This window comes from Callionymus lyra, chromosome 9, assembly GCF_982586985.1.
Source record: "Callionymus lyra chromosome 9, fCalLyr1.hap1.1, whole genome shotgun sequence".
Classification (NCBI taxonomy): Eukaryota; Metazoa; Chordata; class Actinopteri; order Syngnathiformes; family Callionymidae; genus Callionymus; species Callionymus lyra.
The window spans coordinates 7,004,317-7,026,907 of NC_141826.1; the positions used below are offsets into that span (position 1 = coordinate 7,004,317).

The 22,591-nt window shown below is 40.8% G+C and overlaps 3 protein-coding genes across 5 annotated transcripts in view; 2 read left to right on the forward strand and 1 right to left on the reverse strand.

The window, feature by feature from the left end:
- The first annotated feature begins 302 nt into the window (after positions 1 to 302).
- On the forward strand, positions 303 to 6,859 carry rnf103 (ring finger protein 103). The gene is made up of 7 exons (XM_087798980.1): positions 303 to 877; positions 2,520 to 2,668; positions 3,026 to 3,141; positions 3,409 to 3,831; positions 3,903 to 4,035; positions 4,796 to 4,882; positions 5,296 to 6,859. The coding sequence occupies exons 1-7, from the start codon at positions 652 to 654 to the stop codon at positions 6,229 to 6,231; spliced, it is 2,070 nt and encodes a 689-aa protein (XP_087655106.1). The 5' UTR covers positions 303 to 651; the 3' UTR covers positions 6,232 to 6,859.
- Positions 6,860 to 8,324: 1,465 nt separating this feature from the next.
- Positions 8,325 to 14,661, forward strand: LOC148071635 (LON peptidase N-terminal domain and RING finger protein 3-like). The gene is made up of 12 exons (XM_087799202.1): positions 8,325 to 9,112; positions 10,529 to 10,647; positions 10,723 to 10,845; positions 10,986 to 11,096; positions 11,161 to 11,356; positions 11,434 to 11,518; positions 11,600 to 11,714; positions 11,827 to 11,948; positions 12,603 to 12,761; positions 12,847 to 13,009; positions 13,088 to 13,237; positions 13,348 to 14,661. The coding sequence occupies exons 1-12, from the start codon at positions 8,392 to 8,394 to the stop codon at positions 13,504 to 13,506; spliced, it is 2,223 nt and encodes a 740-aa protein (XP_087655328.1). The 5' UTR covers positions 8,325 to 8,391; the 3' UTR covers positions 13,507 to 14,661.
- A 1,152-nt stretch (positions 14,662 to 15,813) lies between these two features.
- LOC148071636 (uncharacterized) overlaps positions 15,814 to 22,591 on the reverse strand; it is a 34,543-nt gene continuing 27,765 nt past the window's right edge. For all 3 annotated transcript variants that reach the window (XM_087798691.1, XM_087798689.1, XM_087798690.1), the window contains 10 exons: positions 22,437 to 22,583; positions 21,800 to 21,887; positions 21,487 to 21,727; positions 20,803 to 21,421; positions 18,968 to 20,060; positions 18,795 to 18,889; positions 18,356 to 18,512; positions 18,172 to 18,284; positions 17,939 to 18,023; positions 15,814 to 16,810 (listed from right to left, as the gene is read on the reverse strand). In XM_087798691.1, coding sequence (XP_087654817.1) covers positions 16,398 to 16,810; positions 17,939 to 18,023; positions 18,172 to 18,284; positions 18,356 to 18,512; positions 18,795 to 18,889; positions 18,968 to 20,060; positions 20,803 to 21,421; positions 21,487 to 21,727; positions 21,800 to 21,887; positions 22,437 to 22,583 — 3,051 coding nt within the window. In that variant the 3' untranslated portion in view covers positions 15,814 to 16,397. The remainder of the gene's footprint in view (positions 16,811 to 17,938; positions 18,024 to 18,171; positions 18,285 to 18,355; positions 18,513 to 18,794; positions 18,890 to 18,967; positions 20,061 to 20,802; positions 21,422 to 21,486; positions 21,728 to 21,799; positions 21,888 to 22,436; positions 22,584 to 22,591) is intronic.

The following is a 22,591-nucleotide window of genomic DNA, read 5'->3' on the forward strand; positions in this document are numbered from 1 at the left end:
AATATTTCAAGATGTCAAGAAAGAAAAAAATGAGCATTAAACTAATATATGCTTTAGTTTAGGACTGCAGAAGAATAAAAATCAGTATTTGAAATAAGCCAACTCATTTAAAAGGTAACCGATGATTCCCTTTTACGTTTTTTCAACTACAATACATTTATATCTACAAATGTTACGTATATTACGTAAAACCATTGCACCTATGATTATAGTTTATTTGGTTTCATCTTTGATGTCCTCGTCAATAAAACACGTCATGAAGGTTTTATTTTGTATATTGTTTACAAAACGGGCAGGAAGCGGACATGACATCACAGCTGTGTACATCAGCAGCTGAAGTGGACGTAAAAGTATCCGTCAAATAGTGTTGTTTTCTTTTCTCCGCGCTTTGAATGTTTTTCTCGGCGACCAAACACGGGTCGATCCCAGTGACATCGCCGTGGTCCGGCTGGACGCATCCATTATGATCGTCTTCGACTTTCGTGTTTTCCAACACAGGGCCTTAGCCGCGGTTGCTAGGCTAAGCTAAAGCTACCTGTCTGCGCCAGCGGAGTCCACTGTTGTGAACCCGAACCCGGATGCTTTAAATGCCCCCTTAATGTCCACCCTTTCTTTCCCACTGTCAACACGTGTGTCCGGCCCTGTCTGAAGATGTGGTTGAAGTTGTTCTTCCTGTTGCTCTACTTCATTGTATTATTCACGCTGGCCAGGGTGTTTGAGGCAGTAGTTTGGTACGAGACGGGTGTGTTTGCGACCCAGCTGGTGGACCCGGTGACCCTCAGCTACAAGAAGCTGAAGACCATCCTGGAGTGTCGAGGACTGGGCTACGCCGGACTTCCCGAGAAGAAGGACGTGAGCGAGCTGGTGGAGAAATCAGGTTACATTTGAACTCCCTTTTATGTAACTTAGATGAACACCTGCCAACAAATGATCTACCAGATAAGTGTGTCTATTGTGGAAAACAAATCAACTAGTGTTCATTACATTTCAAGTAGTGATTTGACATTGTAGCTGTTTTGCAAAAATATAGAGACAGAAAGTATCTTGTCACATACACAAGCAGGTGAATTCTATTTTTAAGTTGACATACAGTCGGAGTGGATAGCTACCATCTTGCAAATAGCAGGAATTAAGATATTCTATAGAGTTGACTCAAAGAATTGCCTCCAAAAATGTACGTAATCTACTGTGTAATGTATCCCAGCTAAACTGTTTCCTTCAACTGAGAAAAATCTCTAAACTTGGGAAAATGTTGTCGGAACATGATCTGGAGCTTGTAATCCATGCGTTTGTTTCTTCTCGCCTGGACTATTGTAACAGTTTGTTTTCATGTCTTAACAAGAAGGAGCTGTCTTGCCTGCAGTTAATACAAAACTCTGCAGCGAGAATTCTAACCCGCTCTAGTAGAAGAACTCACATTTGTCCGATCCTTAAAACTCTTCACTGGCTTCCAGTTTCTTTCAGGATCAACTTTAAAATTCTGGTTCTTACTTTCAGATCTATTCATGGTCAGACTCCTCCTAACATCAGTGATCTGATCCAGCCTTACACCCCAGCTCGGGCTCTGAGGTCTGTGTATCAGAATCTACTTATGGTTCCTCGCACAAGGTTCAGAACAAGAGGAGAGAAATCTTTTCAGGCTGTTGCTCCTAAGCTTTGGAACGATCCTCTCTCTTTGTGCTTGATGGATCTACTGACTCCTTTAAGAAACATCTTAAGACATTTCTATTTGTTCAGGCTTTTCCTTGATTTTCTGGAACTCCTGTTGTGTTCTCAGTTTTATCTTGATCTTTAAAGTATATACTTTATTGAATATTGTTTTGATTGTTTAAGCGCTTTGTGACCCTGGTCTGCAAAAGCGCTATATAAATATAAATTACTTACTTACTCACTTACTTACACTGGGGAAACAGGGGTCCGGCAGATCCTTAAAGGTCTTTCCTAAATCAGGTTTTCAAAAGTGTTAGATTGAGAGAATTGGCTGTCCAAACAACTTTTGATGGTATCAGACAATGTGTACAATACACAGTGTATTTGTGCAGAAATAGTGGGTTGAGGAAAGGTTTTTATTGGATTAAAAAGTAATATTTATTCAATGTTTAAAATAAACATTTGTGTAATAATCACCTATGCAATTAATGTTTTTTTTGGTTCATTGCCAAGAACTTAATTTGTATTTCAATGATATTTAACAAGAAATCTTTTTTTTTTTTTTTTTTTAACTTGCTTTAAGCTGTAGAAACCCTGGAAACGATCCATGTCGAATACAGATTTGGATCTTGCCTATTCTGATTCGTTATCAGATAAAAGTACATTTTGAGTAGCAGAATCAAATTTTGTGAAAATGGTTCATTTTTGTTTTTTATACTTTAAACAGAACAGGGTACAATGATAAATGCTTACAATGTGCATTCATATATATACGTATAAAAAAACAATATTTCACTGTTATCAACATCAAACAAATGTTATATTTTGATCTGTGTCAATTAACCGTTTCCTGTCTTTTTCACTCCCAGGAGAGCTGACACAAGGGGAGCTGTACTCCGCCATCAAGAAGGAGAAGGAACAAACAGAGGAGGGAGATGCCAGCAGCACACACTTCAGTGGAGAAATGCACTTCTATGAATTAGTGGAGGACACCAAGGATGGGATATGGCTAGTCCAGGTCAGTACACACAAGGGTTCTAAACCTCAAGTTTGTGAGTATTTTTTATAGTCTGTCATCATTTTTATGAGACCTCTATCTTTGAGGAAATTGACAGTACTGCAGTTGTGACCCACCTATAGCGGCACTTCTGATATTTAGTTGGATAAAATCTAAATGATAGTTAAAATTGAACATTTTTATGTGGATATATTTTCCTGTACCTTGATACTGACATTCCATGTAATTATTGGATGACACTTTTTATTCTGTGTTTTGAATGACATCTAGTTAAGACACACCCACCCACCAGGACATGAGCTTTGTCCAAAGATAAATGGTTGGTCGTCCATACTAAAGTGCTTTATTTATGTGCAGGTCATTGCTCAGGACCGTGAGGCTTTGCTCAGTCACTCGAACTGGGGGAAGATGGTGCAGAAAATGTCTCAGTTCGGGATCAGAACTGGTACCTTTAACTGTTCCCATGATCACCGGTGAGAACTTTTTATCTGAGCAATCTTTATTTTTTAAAATTGTTTATTGAAGCATAGGGCTGCACGGACTGTTTGTGAACCAAATATATTTGGACGTATATCGTAAAAATAAAAAAAAATTCAGTTGAATAGTGAAAATACTATGGTTACACGGTGTCGATGCCTGTGAAAGTAAAGCAATTTAAGTCACTTTCAAGAAGGCAGACATCTGACATGTCCTCACAAGTCTACTTCCTAAATTGTATTTGCAACATTCTTGACCTCTAGGTCCTGTATGCGGCGTGGCTGGCAACGATCCACACTCATCATGTCAGTCCCGCAGACAACGGCGTCAAAAGGAAAAGTGGTCCTAAAGGAATACACCGGCCGCCGCATTGAAACTGACCCCATCTTCCGCTGGATGACCTCACACATGGCTCACCGAGTCAAAACTCTCAGTTCCACTGAAAAACTACTGGAGGAGTGGAACTCTGGCTCAACGGGCACCGTCAAAATGTTCATGTTTGCCCACCTGCCCCAGCCCCCGGCCTTCTTCTCCTCCCTTTCTGTCAAGTTCACTGGCAGGATCGAGTTCATCTTTGTGGACGTCCGTCAGTGGGACAACCACAGTAGCTTGTCAGAAATCGGTGTGACTCAGACTCCCGCCTATATCCTAAAGATGCCTGAAGGGATTTATCGCTATGGCAATGGGTAAAGAATAGATTTTTTGTCTTTTAGTCGTGTTATCAAACAAAAAATTAACTGCTAATTTCTTTCTGCAGCACGGGGGAGTTCCTGTCTCTTGCAGCCATGGACTCGTTCCTACGATCAGTGCAGCCAGAGGTCAATGATCTCTTCGTGCTGAGTTTTGTCCTGATCAACTTGCTGGCCTGGATGGATCTGTTTATTACACAGGTTGCTTTTCCTCCCCATTCTTACACTGAATTATTGAGTATTGATCATATGTGTATAATACATTTCAAGTTAATTTTCATCGTACTGTATGTCCGACAACAAAATGCTTGTATGAACCAGTATAGACTCTTCATTCAAAAAACATTTTTGGAGAGAAGATGTTTTTCATTGGGCATGGACAACAATCATAGTTGAAAATGTATAATCAGGCAGATCCTCATCAATACAGCCATTTATCTTCTTTCTTCCTCTTGCCCTATCATGGTGAATACAGATTGTATGTTATATGATCAATCTTCTTCATCAAACATTGATCTATCAAGTCTTATTTTAGCAGTCAGTAACTTTGGATTCATGTCCACAGTGTAAAAATCCGATCAGTTCACGCACTCCTTGAATGAAACCTCTATTTTTTTATTGTTTGCCGATTGTTAATGGGCCGACCAAGTACTGTAAGGGCAACAATGACAACGATGTCTCTAGACGGGATTCTATAAACATCAGTTTTTTAGACTACCATAGCTGACCCATGACACTGCTGATGTCTACCTGATACCACTCTTATTATTTCACAAATATAATTATTATAATCATTATATATCCTGGCAACAAGCATCTTATTTTATCTGACTATTTTCCGTTTTTTCAAGTCTATATCATTTACAAACATCCATTAACCATGGCTTATTTTTTCTTATTATATCATGTCATGCTCCATCATCCTGTATTTTATTCTAATATATTTAACATTTCCTCACAGGGAGCGACAGTCAAACGATTTGTGGTTCTGATTCGAACTCTTGGAACTTACAACTCCATACTGCTGGTGTCCTGGCTTCCTGTTCTGGTAGGGATTTGCTTATGAAAAACATATAATTCCTCCTTATTTAATATGTATTGAATGGTGTATATATTTAATTGAAATGGGATTTCTGAATTGTCATGGTGGCCATCTGTCTCCCTTTGTGCCCCTGTTGAATTAGCAAAACAAGCTAAACTGTGAAAATCTCTCTTATTGCATACATATGCAATACGATATAATATATACATAAATATGTTTTAAATGATAATAATTGAAACAATTGGACATGTTTCAATCTACATTAGGTTTTCGGCCCCCCGTGGGCCCGCTTTTCCTTGCCTTCCCCCTAAAAACACTGAGATTATTCAATTATGAATTTGGAATAATTTACTTGACAACCACAAATAGTACAAAATACTGTAAAAGAACATTAACCGATATATCTTCACACCCTGCAGGGTCTCATCCAGCTGCCATACCTGGAGACTTTGTACGTCTTCAGTCTGAAACTGCTGAGATACGCAGACACCACCACGCTGGCCAGTCTGGTGCGGGCCGACTGGACCTTTTACTCCTCCCACCCTGCTCTCTTCCTCTCTACCTACCTTGCTCATGGGCTGCTTGTTGACTATTTTGAGAAGAAACGACGCTGCGGCAACAGAATTCAGGAGGACAGCACCACTAACCTGGAATGGCTCGCAAGTCTGTGGGACTGGTACACGTCCTACCTGCTGCTCCCCATCGCCTCTCTGCAGCAGGTTCCCTCTGACTTCTCGGATTGGGAGGACGATTCAAACTTCTTTTTCGAGAGGTTGGCCTACCCTGATCTCTGGCTGCGGCCCTTAGTGACCTTGGACTACATAAAGAGCTTGCCGACCTGGAGATTTCGAAGGGCTTGTGTAAATGGGTCCAGTGGGGGAACGGATGCCGAGACAGACAGCTCACCTTCAGATACAGATTGCGAGGAGCATGTTGATGCTGCATCCTGCAGCCGTGGACCTAGCGGTGAGTGCGGCCAGAAAAGCAAAGGGTCTTCGTGTCCAGCTTCCCAGTCGTGTTGTAGTCATGGTAAGGGATGCCCCGGATCAGTTGACCAGGCGCAGATGAAGGGGTGTGTGCCTGCTGACAACTCCTTCCACCACCACCACTGTGACTGCTCGGCATGGCCCCGCGAAATGCTTCCTTGCTCTGAGTGCGTTGTGTGTTTGGAGAACTTTGCCAGCAGGGATGTGCTGATGGGCTTGCCCTGTGGTCATGTCTTCCACCAGCGCTGCATAGTTGTCTGGCTCTCAGGTGGACGCCACTGCTGCCCCGTGTGCCGCTGGCCCAGCTACAAGAAGAAAAGGCAGCCTGCCGCACAAAGCACTTCAACAGAGAGCACACTACTGGATTGATGGGTCACATCATTAAACCCTCCCACCCCCCCTAAACCCTTTTACTTCACATGCACAACCATGTGGCAGACACCAGGAGGCAACTGATCACCTCTACCTCCAACATATAAACATTCCATCAGAAAGAAAGACCCTACATATTGAAGCATTTAATCCCTGTATCAATCATGAATTGGAAAAAAACCATAAATCCTTGGTATCGTACTAGAGACCATTGACAGAACCCAAGTAACTGTTTCCCCCCTTTTTATGAAACACGTCTCGATATAAAGTACTAGTTCTTGGAGTTAGTCACCTTTACAGAATATTGCAATCAGCTTCATGTTTCAATTTTATCCATGCGTTGCATGAATGTAGCATGAATTTTGTTTTCCCCCTGATAAAAGCCTCAAAATACCTTCAAAATATGATTCCCACTTCTAAAGAAAACACTAAATGCTAATCGATCAGAAAAGTTGTATAATCTGGATAATTTTTGTTTGTATGTGAATATTCTGATGAAAGTTTATTATAGAAAGATATTATAAAGAAAACAATGAAAATTGTTGTTTGAATTGTATTAACTTATTGAGAACAATTTAAGTTGGAAAAAAATGTAGAGCTAAATAAACATTTGCCATTCCAAAAAGAGTTGTGTTTTAATCATATTTCCAATTTCACTCCTCATTATTTCTCCTCTACATTTTAACACCTGAGATTCAAAGGTAAAACTGGAAAACATTTTTCCCAAATTTAACCTTTTCTTTACAGACTTCCCTAATCTTGAAGGGTTGTTTTTTTTCTCCTTTGGTTTTATGAGACTGTGAGTAGGGTTTTATTTTCTTGTTCTGGAATTTGAAAAACCAAACACTAAACAATCATTTCAAAAGAAAAGACATTTCTGCTTAAAACATCCTAAACCTTATTAACCTCATTATTAACATGTTGTTGTTGTGATCGGTACTGAAACACTCAAAACATCTCTCTTGTGTCCGTATTTTCCAGACACTAAATTCCTTTCGAACATTGATTTTTACTTTAATCTTATCACTATTATAAAAACCTGAGCCAGAATCTAAAACCGGGCTCTGTTTTGCACGTCTTTGAAAAGACCAAACATGGACTGATAAAGCTGATCTCACAAACATCAGTGTGGCGTTTGACCCAGTTACTGGTAGTGCACATGTAACAGGGGCTGATGCGTAATGTGAACACAAATAAACAGGCTCGACTTTTAAGTGGTCACACTACATTCGGTGGACAGGAAAGTTTTCCACTATTATTACCGTTTATTTTTAAATTTTCTTTTTTATATATTTCTTTTTTATACATGTGTTTCAGTTTATATTTAGACTGTACATACTGTAGACTTGCATGCCTCTTATGTTTCTATCTTGTAACATATTATGGAGCTGCTGAACTGTGAATTTCTATGTGAGATGAATAAAGTATCTATCTATCTATCTATAAAGGAAATACTACCCTGTAGTTGTATAATAAAATCATGTTTCTTGGTTATTAAGAAACATCTTAAGACGTTTCACATTTGTTCAGGCTTTTCCTTGATTTTCTGGAACTCCTGTTATGTCATCAGTTTTATCTTGAACTTTAAAATATAAACTTTATTGAATATTGTTTTGATTATTTAAGCGCTTTGTGACCCTGGTCTGGAAAAGCGCTATACAAATAAAAATGACTTACTTACTTACTTATTAATAATTAAAAGACATTTTAAACAATGTGTAATTACTATTTAATTTCACTTTAGCAGTTCACATTACAATAAAAAGGAGTGTCAATTGAGTTTTTAAAAGTTTAATCTAAGAAGTTATTTTTGGTGTATATAAGAATGAGGTCGAATGTATTTACAGGCCCAGGCGGGGTACTTATTCGGTCACTAAGGTTCTCCCGGCAGAGACGCTGACCCGTCCCTGTTTTTTTTGTTTTTTTTTCTGGAATCCCACATGCAGGTCAGACAGTCTCCTCCTGGTCTCGGCTTTCCAACTGTTACATGGCAGATTGTTTTGTAATGCGTTGCTGCTCTGGACCAATGAGAGCGCCGGGCTGCGGTCAGGTGACGTAAACTTTTTACATAACCCATTTTTTTTTCTCTCTCTCTCTCTCCCCACCGGATCCGTCCAGCATGTCATCAGTGGATAATACTGGGCTGGACCAGAAACCATGACCGCCCGGGTAGTCTTCCAGGGGTGTCACCGTCTTCCCACCACCGGTCACTACCCTCTCGACATGGAGACGGACAGCGAGGGCATGCTGCAGCTGGCGGTGGAGGCGTTCACGTCGAAGAACTTCGATCTGGCGGCGGACATTTACGAGTGCCAGCTGGCCGGGGCGAGGGACCAGGACGGCCGCCTGGAGCTGATGCTGAGGTATGCGGACGCGCTCGCCTTCGGGGGGAAGCTGGAGGACGCGCTGGAGGTTTACTGGAAAGCGGCGGAAATCGAGAGACTGAAGCCGGTCCACCTGGTCAACCTGGTGGAGTGTCTCACCGGGATACGGCGGCAGGAGGAGAGCGTCGGAACCGGAGTCGGAACCGGAGTCGCCGCCGCGGCCCACCAGCGGTTCTCCTGCCGGTTCTGCCTGAGCTTCCTGTACGAGCCCGTGACTCTCCCGTGCGGACATTGTTTCTGTAAAAAATGCCTGGAGAGGGACGGGAGGGAGGAGAAGAAGAAAGACGTGCCGGTCACGTGCAAGGAGTGCGGGGACAGCTCCAGGGTGGTGGACGTGCCGGACTACCGGGTCAACGTGGTTCTGAGTAACCTGCTGGCCAAGTGGTTCCCCAGCCTGAGCCAGGCCGGCCAGCTGAGGCGCGAGGGCAACGGCTTGTACGCCGAGAAGAAGATGCACGCGGCGCTGGAGAAGTACAACCAAGCAGTCGTGATCGGTAAGTACTTTTTTTAGTCAAAAAACTAACTAACTTGGTTAAAGTTTGGACCGGGTTAAGTTAATGGGAACACGTGTTGGGTAACAGTGGTTATGCAGGCTGGCCTAGTGATCCAAACATTGCGTAAGTACGTCATCATCAGCCTCCTTAGTTGTGTAACGTGAAGCCGGGAGTCGAGAGAATGTAGGTCAAGGGTACTATTCCAGGTCAGGAGATGTTCACAGCTAAGATCCAGCTCAGGAGAGCCACTATATTTACATTTATACAGTTTGTTTAAATAACAACCCGAGTTGTTTTAATACATTAAATAAAAACGTTAACTCACTTTATATATATATTTTTAAATGATGGATCAAAATAGTTAAGTTGTTGAGAAACTAATGATTTGTTTTAATATTTTTTATTTAATTTATGTAATGTAACAAACCTTACTTTTTAATGTGTTTTTTAATTCACTGTGTCATTTTAAAAGTAAAGAACGTTTTAAGTAAACATAATATGCTTACTTAATTGCTTACTGAAATGCCAACTTTGTACATTACTACAAATCACACAAATAATATTTATTTACAACCTTAGTAGTATCTTAATTAAAAAAAACAACAAAGATATGTAAAGTAATATCTTAATAAAAAGGAATAAAGATATGTAATTAAAAGTTTAAATTCGATAAAGGATAAAATAATTTATTACGGACTAAGTTGCAGATGCTTGTTTTTTAATAAATGTATTATTTAAAAGGTTTGAGATTATTGGGGAAAATATGTGTAATATTTCAGTCAAATTTTATGCCAATGATTAGATGGATAGATAAAAACTTTATTGATCCCTCTTTATTTTATTCTAAGTTCAAACTAACAAACCTTCATTTCAATGTGTTTTTTAATTCACTGTGTCATTTTAAAACTAAAGAATGTGTTAAGTAAACATAATAAGGTGTGGCGTTAGATAAGTGAAGCCGGGTCAGCCTGATTTTTTTTTGCTGTGGTAATGAGACCGAGCCCAAATGCAAGTCATGTGTGTGTTGGTTTATGTGGGTCGGTATGTTGTTTGTGTGTCAAGGTAATGGCTGACGGGTGTGATGGAACGGCTTTGGCATTCCATAAATATGGGTCAACATTAATTGATATAACAGGGATTTCCTTTTTGGTGTTCATGTTTCTTGTAGGCTGGCCAGAAGCTTAAAAAAAAAAAAACTCCCCTCTCATAACCACTGTGTCGTTATCAAATAACTTTTTTTAAGGTTATGAAACCAGTAATGTGGATGACCTTGATAATGCAGCGCTGGATTTTCATTGTTCTTTTTACCCCATTTTTTATCCTGACCTTATGCAATTTACTATTCAATGTTAGCTTGTTAAATACGATGAACACATCTGCTTATACTTAAACGGGTGCTTCTTATTTCTCTGACAGCACCGACTGACCACATCCTGTTCAGCAACCGCTCCCAGATCCACTCCAGCCTGAAACACTATGAAAGTGCTCTGCAGGATGCGGAGATGGCCTGCACACTCATGCCACTCTGGACCAAGGTTAGTATGTAGACCAGGACATGAGTAGCCTGGATTCAAAGGAGAAGCTAACAATAGTCTTGTTAATCTCAACAGGGCCATGTTCGAAAGGCTCAGGCTCTGGCTGCTCTCGGCAGAACTGAAGAAGCTCTACGTCAATATATCTTATGTCTGTCCATTGAACCCGACTGTAGACTAGCCAAGACTGAAGCTCTCAAGGTAAAACATTTGAATTTGTTTTAAACATTTGTTTTATTTTATTATACAATGAATTATTTAAGATTGCATTGAAGGTCCTTTGAATAAAACAAACATATCTGTTGTTCGAAATATTAACTTTGTCCTTTGTTTTCCATCAGCTTCTTAGTGACCTCCTAATCCCAGTGACAAAGCAAGTCCCTGAACACATCTCGGACTTCTCCAACATAACTTCGTCTCGAGCGCATCTCAAAAACAACGTGGGTGCTCAGGTAAGCACCGAAAGGGTTTTCAAGGTTAAGTCTACGTTGTGTTAACTTGGACATTCTCCCTCAGAACTTGAACTCTACCCAGACGTCTTCCCACTCCAGTCTTGCCTCAATCTTTCACGCACCCAACCGGTCCAATCGCTGCAAAATACTAAGTGACAGATCCTCAATCAGCAACCTTGACCAGTGGGCTTTACACAAGAGAAAACGGAAGCTTTCCGATGTGGAGGATCAAGAATCAGACTTGAAGAAGTTCAAGCCTGGTAAGCTTCTAAATTACACCCGGAACTGTAACTTTGATATCTGTTGTAATGACTAATGTCAAACTGTCTGTGTTCAGATTCCCATGGATCACATGTGTCGTCAACACCAAAGGCTGCTTCTGTTTTGGATCCTACAGATCTGGAATGTTCCCTCTGTATGAGGTGAGTTTTGGGTTCAAGTCTGACACGTGCAAAGGCTGTTGTGTTACTGTTGTAAACTTTGTTTCGTTTTTCCTCATCAAGACTGTTCTACGAGCCGGTGACCACTCCCTGTGGCCACACGTTCTGTCTCCAGTGTCTGAAGCGATGTATGGACCACAACACCAAATGTCCTCTCTGTAAAGAAGAGCTTTCTGAGGTAAGAATCTAAACAAACCCGTCTGGTTTCTTGAACATGAAGTTCATATATCAGAGCCCTCTCTGGATCAATGATCTAATCATACTACTCCCTTCTGTCTTCTTCCTTTTAGTACCTTGTCCAGAGGCAGTACTGTAAGACCGTTCTGATGGAGGATCTAATATCCAAGTACCTTCCTGCTGAGCTTCTAGAAAGAGAGAAAATCCACCTGGAAGAAATGGATGAGCTTTCCAAGTATGTCCTATTAATCTATCTTAACATGCCAGACACTCACTTCGTATGACCGACTGACCCACTAACCTCCTGACCTGGACACGGGTTTTACCTCCCTTGAGATTCCTTTGACTAAGTCCTATGAATGGCTCCATAGATATGCACTTGCATATGAACACCAAGTTCAAAAAGGAAATGCCAAGTTTATACATTACTACAAATCACAAAAATAATATTGACAACCTTGGTGGTAACTTTATTAAAAAAAAAGAAGATATGTAAAGTAATTTCTTAAAAAAAGGAATAAAGATGTGTAATTAAAAGTTTAAATTCGAGAAAGGATAAAATAATTTATTACGGACTAAGTTGCAGATGCTTGTCTTTTAATAAATGTATTATTTAAAAGGTTTGAGATTATTGGGGAAAATATGTGTAATATTGCAGTCAAATTTTATGCAAATGATTAGATGGATAGATAAAAAACTTTATTGATCCCTCTTTATTTTATTATAAGTTGATATATATATATATATATATATGTGTGTGTATATATAAGTTGATAACTTATTGGTTATTATTATTTATAACTAGAATTTAAAAAAAATAATTGCCGATTTACAATTGATTTCTGGTGTAGTACTTTGCAGTAATAAGTGAATTGTTCTTCCTTTTCAGTCTCAACAAGAATGTGCCTATTTTCGTGTGCACCATGGCCTTCCCCACTGTGCCCTGTCCCCTCCACATCTTTGAGCCTTGCTACCGACTGATGGTCCGACGCTGCATTGAGACGGGCACCAACTGCTTTGGCATGTGTCTGAGCGACAACCTGAAGGGGTACGTGTGGGTTCCATCTTCTCGACGTTCCACTGTGCAGGGAAAGGAACCGTATCTCATTTGTTTTGCTTTTCTCCTTTTGTAGGTTTGCAGAGTACGGGTGTCTGCTGGAGATACGTGATGTCAAGTTTTTCTCAGACGGGCGGTCAGTGGTGGACACCATCGGCAGGCGGAGGTTCAAGGTCATTAGGCACCAAGAGAGGGATGGATATAATACAGCTGAAATCGAGTACCTAGAGGATGTGAAGGTATGTGGGAGAGAACTCGAGTGATGTGGTTTCCTGCACAGCAATATGAAGTATCAATACTTTGTGTGTGTGCTTCAGGTGGAGGGCGTGGCTATGGGGGAGCTGCAGTCTCTGCATGACGCCGTTTATGACCAGGCTCTAGTTTGGGTCAACTCCTTAAAGACAGAGCAGAAGGAACGTATCGAAGGTCACTTTGGACCCATGCCTGAAAAAAACTCTGAGCTTCAGGTATGAAAACATAAACACACACATGCAAAAAAATATATAATTAAGGTGGACAAAGTGCTTGTCATTTAGCAAGGTGTGAGATCTAAGCCATTCCTTCTTGCCTCCTTCAGGCCAGTCCAAATGGTCCATCCTGGTGCTGGTGGTTACTCGCCGTCCTTCCATTGGAAGGTCGTGCTCAGCTGCCCTTCCTCGCCATCACGTCCCTTAAGGATCGCCTCAGTGGGATCCGCAGAGTGCTGCTCTTCATGGCCCACAGCCGGCACCGCTAAGAAGACCAAGTTCCGTGAAATGCAGTAAATGACTTTCCTTCTCCCTCGAGCAGCAGCGGAACTGACACCCCTGGTCTGCCATCTAACGCACAAAGAACTGATGTCATGTTGCACCTTACGTTTTGTTGCGTCCGTCTTCTTCGCACGTCTTAAGCGTTGAAGCCCCCCAATTCAAAGAGTTGAAGCAGCAGAAGCAATTTCTCAATATCAAGTATACACGGCCGTCCTCTGTATCATTCTGTTTCGACTAGAAAACTCTTTCTTCCTAAAAGCTTATTCAGATTCAGACAAACTTCCAATAGCAGCATGGATGTCTCTCCACAGCAATATTTAGACATCATTAGACCATTCAGTCTATTTAAATTGCTTTTTGATTGTGTAAGACTGATTCTAATGGGTATCCCCCATGTAACAGTAATAATTAACTTAAATAATCTTCCAACTAATGTTTTACTTTTTGGATCGTTTCCACTTCAAAATAAGAGCCTTTAAAAAAAACTTCACCTGCTGTTTGAATCAATAAGCGTAACATGTTTGGACAAGGCTTCCTTTTGTTCTTGACTCTGACCTTATCCTGTTTTTCATGACTTTGTTTACATGGTACTTCAGTTTTTACTTCGTTTTTGTTTGATACAAACCTTAAATGGCTTAAGATCTGCAAAAGTGTTAAATGCTTCCATGTTTTTTACTATTCATCTCTGAATTCCAATCAGGACTTCCAGTTTGGAATGATGACAGCGTCAGCTTCCTTTATCACCTCATCATATTTATTGAAGTATTTATCTTGTATGTGTAACTTAAATAAGGGAAAGTCATGTGACAAAAAGCCTCAGGATCATCGCTTGAAATGAAAGCGTTGAAAACCAGTGTCACAAGAGCAAGGCATTCCCACCTCTCATTGTTCTATGGAATGAATTGAAATGCAGGGAAAACAAGAGATTTCCTAAAAAATAACGTGGCCTTGCTAAAGTTTGGGAGCGAAAGTGCTGACCTGCTTTGATTTTCTATTCAAATGTGATTTTACATGATTGTGTGACAAATGTTTTTCATTATTGTGTGTGTCTGTCATGAAATAACATTTCACAGTTGTTTTGTATTGAACGGGCCAAATTGTAAGAATTCCGTCGATGTAGCATAAAAACCACATTGAAATACTACTGTTTGGTTTTATATCCCCCTTCATGTGTATTGATTGTACTATATTCTTGTTTTCAAGCAAGTGTGGCTGCTATGAAGATTAAACAAACAATATGTACAGCTAGCTGCTCTGTGATTAACAAAAACATCACATTTTATATAGATCAATCTATATCACTCCTCACAGATCTTTAAGTATAGTATACACTGGGAACATCTCGATGCCACAAAAGTGTGTTATGCTGCTAACGATAACTGATGATGAACTTGAGGTTTCATGGATCATGAAACAGTGTCTTCATTTTGAAATACCACTAGATGGCACTCTTAGTTTGCAAAGAATAACAAGTGTCATTGAATTAGAAGATCTGAATGAACATTATAAAGCAGAGAGTGCCATCTAGTGGCCTTTAAAAAAACAACAACACTCAAAATATAGTATCTTTGCTACACAGCTGTATCAACCCATCTCTTAACTACTAAAGAAGCTACAGAAAGTGTCTGATTTGATAAAAGAAATTGTTCAGGAAATATTAATCTGAGGCTCTGATCAGGTAAGAAGAGTATGTTGTATGTTGCATGTATGACTCTGATCTTCAAGTGGAGTCAGAGTTGTGTGAACTGGATATGGATCCGAGTAAAAATGGCAGGGCCTCTCCATGTGCTTCAATAAATGGAATGGTGTAAGAAGTGAGATACGCGCAGATCAAGTAGGAACTCATAGCAATTGTGTCTGAAAGCGAGACTTGTCTGCCATGATGTTACAGAGAGAGCCTGGGCAACTAGTTGGAGTAGAACAATATGTGTAATATCCAGAGATCCAAATCAATGTTTGCCTGAAGTTTTGCAGCACTCCATTTATGGTTAAAGATTTCCTGCAAGTGCAGGCAGAACAATTTTGTTCAACATTAGAGAATAGAGAATACAGTAGTTGGGATGGAACAGAGCTAAAAAAAACATTTGACAAGAATGAGGTTTCATTTAATTAGCGGTATCACAAGGCCTCATCAAACCATCACAGACACAATAAAATAACGTAGTTTTGTAATATTTTAGTGAGCTTGCCCTGTTTGGAAGGCATTTGCAATTGAAAAAAAAAAACTTCTCATTCTTTTTTATCAACACATCTACCAAAATGGATTTTTAATAAAAACACCAAACACACCTACATTTCCATGAAAGGGTTTTATTGTGAAGTCACATGACTGAAACCAAACATCTATAACTTTACCAGTCATGATTTTGTTGGTCTGGTAAAACCTCAGGGGAAATTAAAAGCGTGGTAACATTTGTTATTTACAGCATGTTAAAATTAAATCTTAAATTTCAAAACAAAATATAATAAAACATTTAAACGGAAACTGGTTATTTGAGAAAGATTATGGACTAGAGGAAATGGAAATGTACATGAATGGACACTGTTTGACACAAGGTTTTATCCTGATCCATAGAAGCGTGTGAATCACTGTAAATGCTTTTTTGGCTTTTTAGTCAGAAAAGGGTTATATTGTAATAAATGACACTCCATATGTTGGTTTGGAGCATTCGGCAATAATAACTGATCTGATGAATGTATTAATGAGACTCTCAACCAACACAGAAAGACATTAGTGGTCAAAGCTTTAAAGGTGTCTGAGAAATTCACTTTCCTCCCTCATCTGAACATCAGGAAGTGATAAAGTAATATCTGTGCAAATGCCATCAAGTCCTGCTGAGGTCCTTCTTTGTACAGGACCCCCCCTTACGTCATCATTTCACTGCACTATCTGAGGCATCTCGCTCCAGGCTTTCGCTTTTTTCTTTGCAAGCGCCATCCAGGGGGGCTCGTCCTGGGCCAAACCTGGTGGTGGGACGCCTCGCTGTGCTGGTACTTTGGGGACCGTTTGTCCAGGAGCAGTTCTGGACGTGCAAGCAGGGAGGTTGGGTGTCGTGCCCAAAGACAGTGGGTGGACATGCTGGGACAAAACCGACGCACAAGGCGACAGACCCCGGTGAGGAAGCACGGGGGGTGGAGGTGTAGCTTTCAGGGCAGCAGGAGCAGGTTTGGGACAAGGAGGGGCTGGAAATGATTTTGAAGACACGGGCGGTACTGGAGCTGGAGGGGAGCTGATCCATCGAACATCTTTTTCAGTTAATGGTGAAGACTTGCTGAGGTCTGCAGGGGTCTCTGCGGAGAGTAAAACACATATCAACCTTTGATTTGGGGTGAGAGCATAACATACTTTATTCTATCCAATCATTTAATAACAAAAGGCTAAAACAAAAGTGCTACACGGACATTTCTAACTATGTAAAGCAGGGATGAGCTCATTTTCAGAAGAAAGGTCCAATATTTCAGGGCTCAGTAGGCCTACAGTTTAAATTACTAAATAGAATTAATTGAGGTTTCAATAAAGTAGCTGTTTATATACAGATTAAAGAGCAGAGAGTGCCATCTAGTGGGGTCTAAAAATAACAATTCTGCTTCATGAAGCTTCATCAAAGCATCGCTATTGTACAGTGAAAAAACAGTCAGAAGGAAAATTTGTAAAGACACATCATCAAGCAAAAGGAGAACATTTATTTTCAATAAATTGACACAAGTGATATATATAGTATCTTTGCCAGAAATGGTAATACATTGAGAGACAAAAGTTCTTGTTGATTCAGAGGCTAAAGGATTCTATATATTTTGCTATTATATGCCAAAAACACAAATGCACTTTTATAGAGGAAATGCAAAAAAGTACATGTGCTTTCACGAGGGTTGTAGAAAATGGAAGACAGTTTTCTGTCTACAAAGCTGGGACACGTGTGTCAGTGGCAAACAAGGAGAATTGACACTTAAAAGCACAGAACAGCTGTGCAAAACCTCTTTTACTAATAGAAGACTGAAGAGAAATAAACGTTAAACAATACGTACCTGCTTACGTATTGTCATGCTTTTAAGATTTGTTTGACTAGAAGGGAGATGTTACATTGTATTTTGTTAAACATCAGAATATTTATACAGAACTAATACATACCATACTTTTGTTTAGAGGAGATATCAACTTTTGCAGCTAATTTTGTTGTAAAAAGGCTTCAGATATATTTTTTTTATAAGCACCTTTTAACTCAAAAGTGCCTTTTTGGTAATTCAGAAAGTGTTTGTTGTATATGAAGAAATACTAAAAGTTTCATAATGGTAAATATTATTTCTTTAAATATTAAAAAACATAACCACGTAGTACTGACCACAAGGTGGCAGCATTATACCACTATCCAACACCTGGCTTTGTTGCGTCAACGGTGACAGACATCGACATAATCTCACCTTTATCAGGAGTCAGTAATCTGTGTTCACTGACAGCAGCTGAGCTGGTACAGACAGGTGGTGAAGACTTCCGATCGTGTTCCTCCTAAAGAGAGAGCGAGTCAATCAGCAACTCTTGTTCTGATTGGTCAGAAGTTGGACCCACTTAAGAGTTACATGGTAAGAAAGCAATCTTGGAGTGTTGCATGTATTGCTTATTAACCGCTGCAGCTATAATCTAAACAAATGTAAACCTTTTTGACGGTGATTACATCCAGAGAATGATCCTTGTAGATTTGTTGTTTCTGTTTGGCCACAGAGATCCAGCTGGGTCTGTTTGACCCTCCGCTGCAAACTGAGGCGGGTTCTGAACGACACCAGCAACAACACAATGAAAATACTTTTATGTTTAAATTGCCACTGTGTGAACATACGCACCCGAGATACGCCTGGTTTTAATTCCACTGTCTCCAGGTACATCCGGCTTTTTGGGAATTGCAGGCTTCTTTGCGATTGGCGGAATCAATGGTTTATTACTCACTTGCGGCGGAGACTCTGCTTTAACATGTGACACGGCTGGAGTCACAACAGAGGCCTAAAGTATAAGAAATTATATCATATTTTCACTGTTAAACTTTAAACATCTTATCGTCAAAAAATATTTAATATAAAAAGTGCTGTTATTATTATCTGTGATTAATTGATCTTAATAATCATCCAACAGGCTACATAAAATAACTTAATGGGCCAGATTTCGTCCCCCAGTTTGATAGAAATGCCCCAAGGTTTTGATTTTTGATGTTTTTAACAACATTTGGGGGTGATTGCATAATAAAAAATAGATGAATAATAATCAACATCAAATCGTTTTGCTCACCTCCTCCTCGTGACTGGGACGGGAAAGCACTGAAGTCTTTCTCAATTTAACCCCGAATGGATTGTTAGGGCACCCCTCCACTTTGACAAAGACGTCTGTAGGAGACGGAGGACGTTGTACAAGACAGGTCAGTCCAATGCAGTCCAGGCACATGTGTGATTCACCACCCTCACCTTCAGAGGCTAGATTCAGCTCCTGGGACGTCTTCTGCTGTGGTATGGAAAAGGTGCTCTCAGAGCTTTCCAATATATCAGGGCTCGATGACTTTTCCGGCTCCACCAATGACTTCTCCGGCTCCACCGGTGACGTCTCATTATTGTCTTCACTGGACAGAGATCTCTGCCAAGCTGTGGCAATATTGAATCGAACCTTCCTCTGGTCTGGACCGGAGGAGGCCCGGTTGATATCTTCCTCACACAACTGGCCTTCACTCCTTTCTTCTTCCACCACCTCCTCTTTGATGGGCGACTTCTCCTCTTCGGCCTCAGAGTGCTCGGAATCCTTAGGAGGAGCAGAGAGACTGACTGGATCTTCACCTTCAGTTGGTAGACTGGGAAGCTTTTCGGAGCTGGGAGAAATTAGTTGTATGTGGACTTTAGTGACGGCTGTGGTTGGGGTGAGGACAATGGGACTGCTGAGGTCTTCTTCTTCTGATTGCAGTTGAGACTCAGAAAGTGGCGAGATTGAAGGCTCAGGAGAGCTGCTTTGGAAAGTTTCTATCATTTCAACAACATCAACTATCTTCTGCTCTTCATCATCAGGTTCCGGATCTAATATCTCTTCTCCTCCCTCCTGTTGTGGTACATGCTGGTCCAACTCTTCACAAGTGTCCTCCTCATGTGTGACTAAAGTCTCTTCATGAACAATGAAACCAGCGTCTCCATCCTCTTGGCACTCTGGCATGGTATTGCAAATCTCCTCCTTGACAGAAAAATGATCATCCTGCTTGTCTTCTTTTGTCTCCTCATCTCCCTCATCGTCCACCACCTTCTGCTCTGCATTCTTCATTCGTCGCTCCCACTCTTCCAACTGATGCTCCTCATCCTTCTTTCTCAATTCTTCTTCTTCCATTTCCTCATCCAGGTCCACCTCCTGCTCCTCCCCTCTCTCTTCCGTCACATCCTCCATGGAGGTCTCCTGCTCGTCGTTCACACGCTCTTCCTGAAAATCCACCTCTTCGTTCCCCACAGCTGTTTCCTCCACGTCTATCTTCGCTTGGAACGGTTCGGGTTCCTCTGCTACTTCTGTACATACGTCTTCCTCTTGCTGCAAAACAGTTGAAACCACTTTAACAACAGTTTTATTACTGAACCTTCATCTCACTCTTTTTCACACTTTTTATCTGTCATTTGTGAGTGCACTTTTAGGGGTGTGAGAAAATATCCACACACTAATATACTCTTTCAAAATCCTTCAACAGTAATCAAAACATGTATTTAAGCAGTATCTATTATTTGTATGGCTTTCATATTTTCCCATTTTCACCGTTATTTTTTCAATATAATTTGATTTCATATTTACAATTGCAGCGTTTATTCCATTTTAAAGTTGCAATAATACTTCCGGCAACTAGATGGCATTAGTTTTGACATGATCCGCAGCTCAGGGAACAATTAAACCCACAGGATCCCAGCATTGACTGAGGAGGAGAGGATACAGTCGACTCCAGGAGTTTTTAAAGCTGATGTTTAAACATTTTTTGGTTTCAAAACGAATCCCCAGGTTGTTAATTCTGTAACATCAGATTCAGACACTCTCGCAGTACTAAAAATATACCCTTGTTCCTACACTATATCATATGGTGACACATACCGTATTGTATGATTCTTGCCAATACACACCACTACTACTCTGAGAGGATCTTGTATTTATTTATTTATTTGTTTTTGGTTTCTATAACTGATCTTGGAAAAAAAACTGGAATTATTCTTGCACTATTTTCCTCCCATCATTAGGTGACCAGTGATGTAATACATAGAAATACACTACCCACAAAGGTAATACTTACTTTACATGAGATGAAGAGTTCTACCTCAGGCTCCTCTTCCTCGTCCACTTCATCTTCACTAACCTCGTCCTCATCACAGAGAGGGACTGTTGTGATATGTGTTGTATCTTCGTCGTTCTCCTCCGAGCTCAGCCTGGACAGTAGGGCACTGGAGGGATCAACCTTGTAGTTGCCAGGTTCTTCCTCCTTGCTTTCCACCACCTCCTCTTCTTCTTCTTCTTCTTCCTCCCTACCCTCCTCTTCATCTGCCTCCCTCTCTTCATCAGCATCTCCCTTTCCTTCCTTCTTTTCATCTTCATTCATCCCTTCATTGGGTTCTTTTAAGTCTTCTGTATCTTCTTCCTCTGCTCTTACTGCCTTCACATCTGTGTCATCTTCCACCTCTTTTACAAGGTCCTCCAACTCCACATTTTCTTCACATTCTTCCTTCTGTTCAACACTCTCGGTTACTAAAGCATGAGGTTTATTGAGGGAGTTCAGCACTTCCTCTAAAAACGTGCTCTCCTCAGTTGCCACGCTTTCATATTCTCCGAGGGTCAAGGCTTCATCCTCCATGCTCTCCGTTTCGTCACCATCTAAGAGGTCCACTTTCCCACCAGCAGGGGACACTAGGGAGGCCCTGGAATAATAAACAAAGCAGTAAGTAAAAAGTGAAAGGTCAGGCAGGAAATGGTGTCTAATCACCCAGGACTGTCTGTTGTGGAGGATCTGGAGGAGGGCAGAGACTGGAGTTCTGCTGTTTCCCCTGAGAGATCTGATTCAGGAAGACCGTAAGTGTCTGGAGAGTGGGAAACATCTGGCACATGCTCAGTCTCCTCCTTATCTCCAGGCAGGGGCTGAATCTTCTTCTGTGGTTTCTCCTTATCCTCCTCTATCTCCATATTTAGTTGACGTTCATCATCGTCATCATTATCCTCACATGTATCTGGAAGAAAGAAGCTACAAATATGAGCCACCAAGTGCAGCACCACAAATAAAGATGGAGGAAAACTGTCACCTGGCGTCTCTCCATCCAATGATGCTGGAAAGGGAACAACATGGCGCTCCTCCACGGCAGAGTCACTCTCAGCTTTAACCTCCAGCCTCTGAAACAGCAGTTTAACGGTCAGTGAGGAGCATTACGGTAGAATCACAGATCAAAATAAAATGAAGTTAAAGTCTTGGCAATATCCCAGTAAACTACTTGTGCACAAGTTGACAACGTAAATAAACATTTTGTGTGTTTTTTGTTTGCATTTATTTTCTCCACTGGTTAGTACTGACAGTCTGTTGAAGCTTCATGAAGCAGTGTCATTATTTTTCAGAGCCCACTAGATGGCGGTCTCTGGGCCACCTTTATTTTGAACAACTCTTCTAAGGAAACATCACATCATTTTTAAACTGATGGCGCCACCTACTGACCTCTAAAAAACATGACACTGCTTCATGAAGCTTCATCAGACCATCGCTACTCGTTAGTGAGCTTCATTCTTATTCTTAAAATTTACTAAATATATAAAATACCAGAACAGTACCAGGAAAACCAGGCAGGTTACACAAACAAACACATCACAAACATCTTTGTGAAACATAATCAGGTTAGCAGATTCACTCGAGGTAATCTTGCTATTTAGGCTTCTCTGTGAGGTCCTTACGTTGGCAGGTTTCCTCTTGTTGCAGGCTTTTTGTCTCAGACCGAGTCTGTGTTTGGCAGCAGAGTTGTCCAAGCATGAAAAAGGACTGGCTGCTTGACTGAAGTCTGCTGGAATCACCACCAGGGGGCTCGCCACTCCACTGGAGCGCTGGCCAC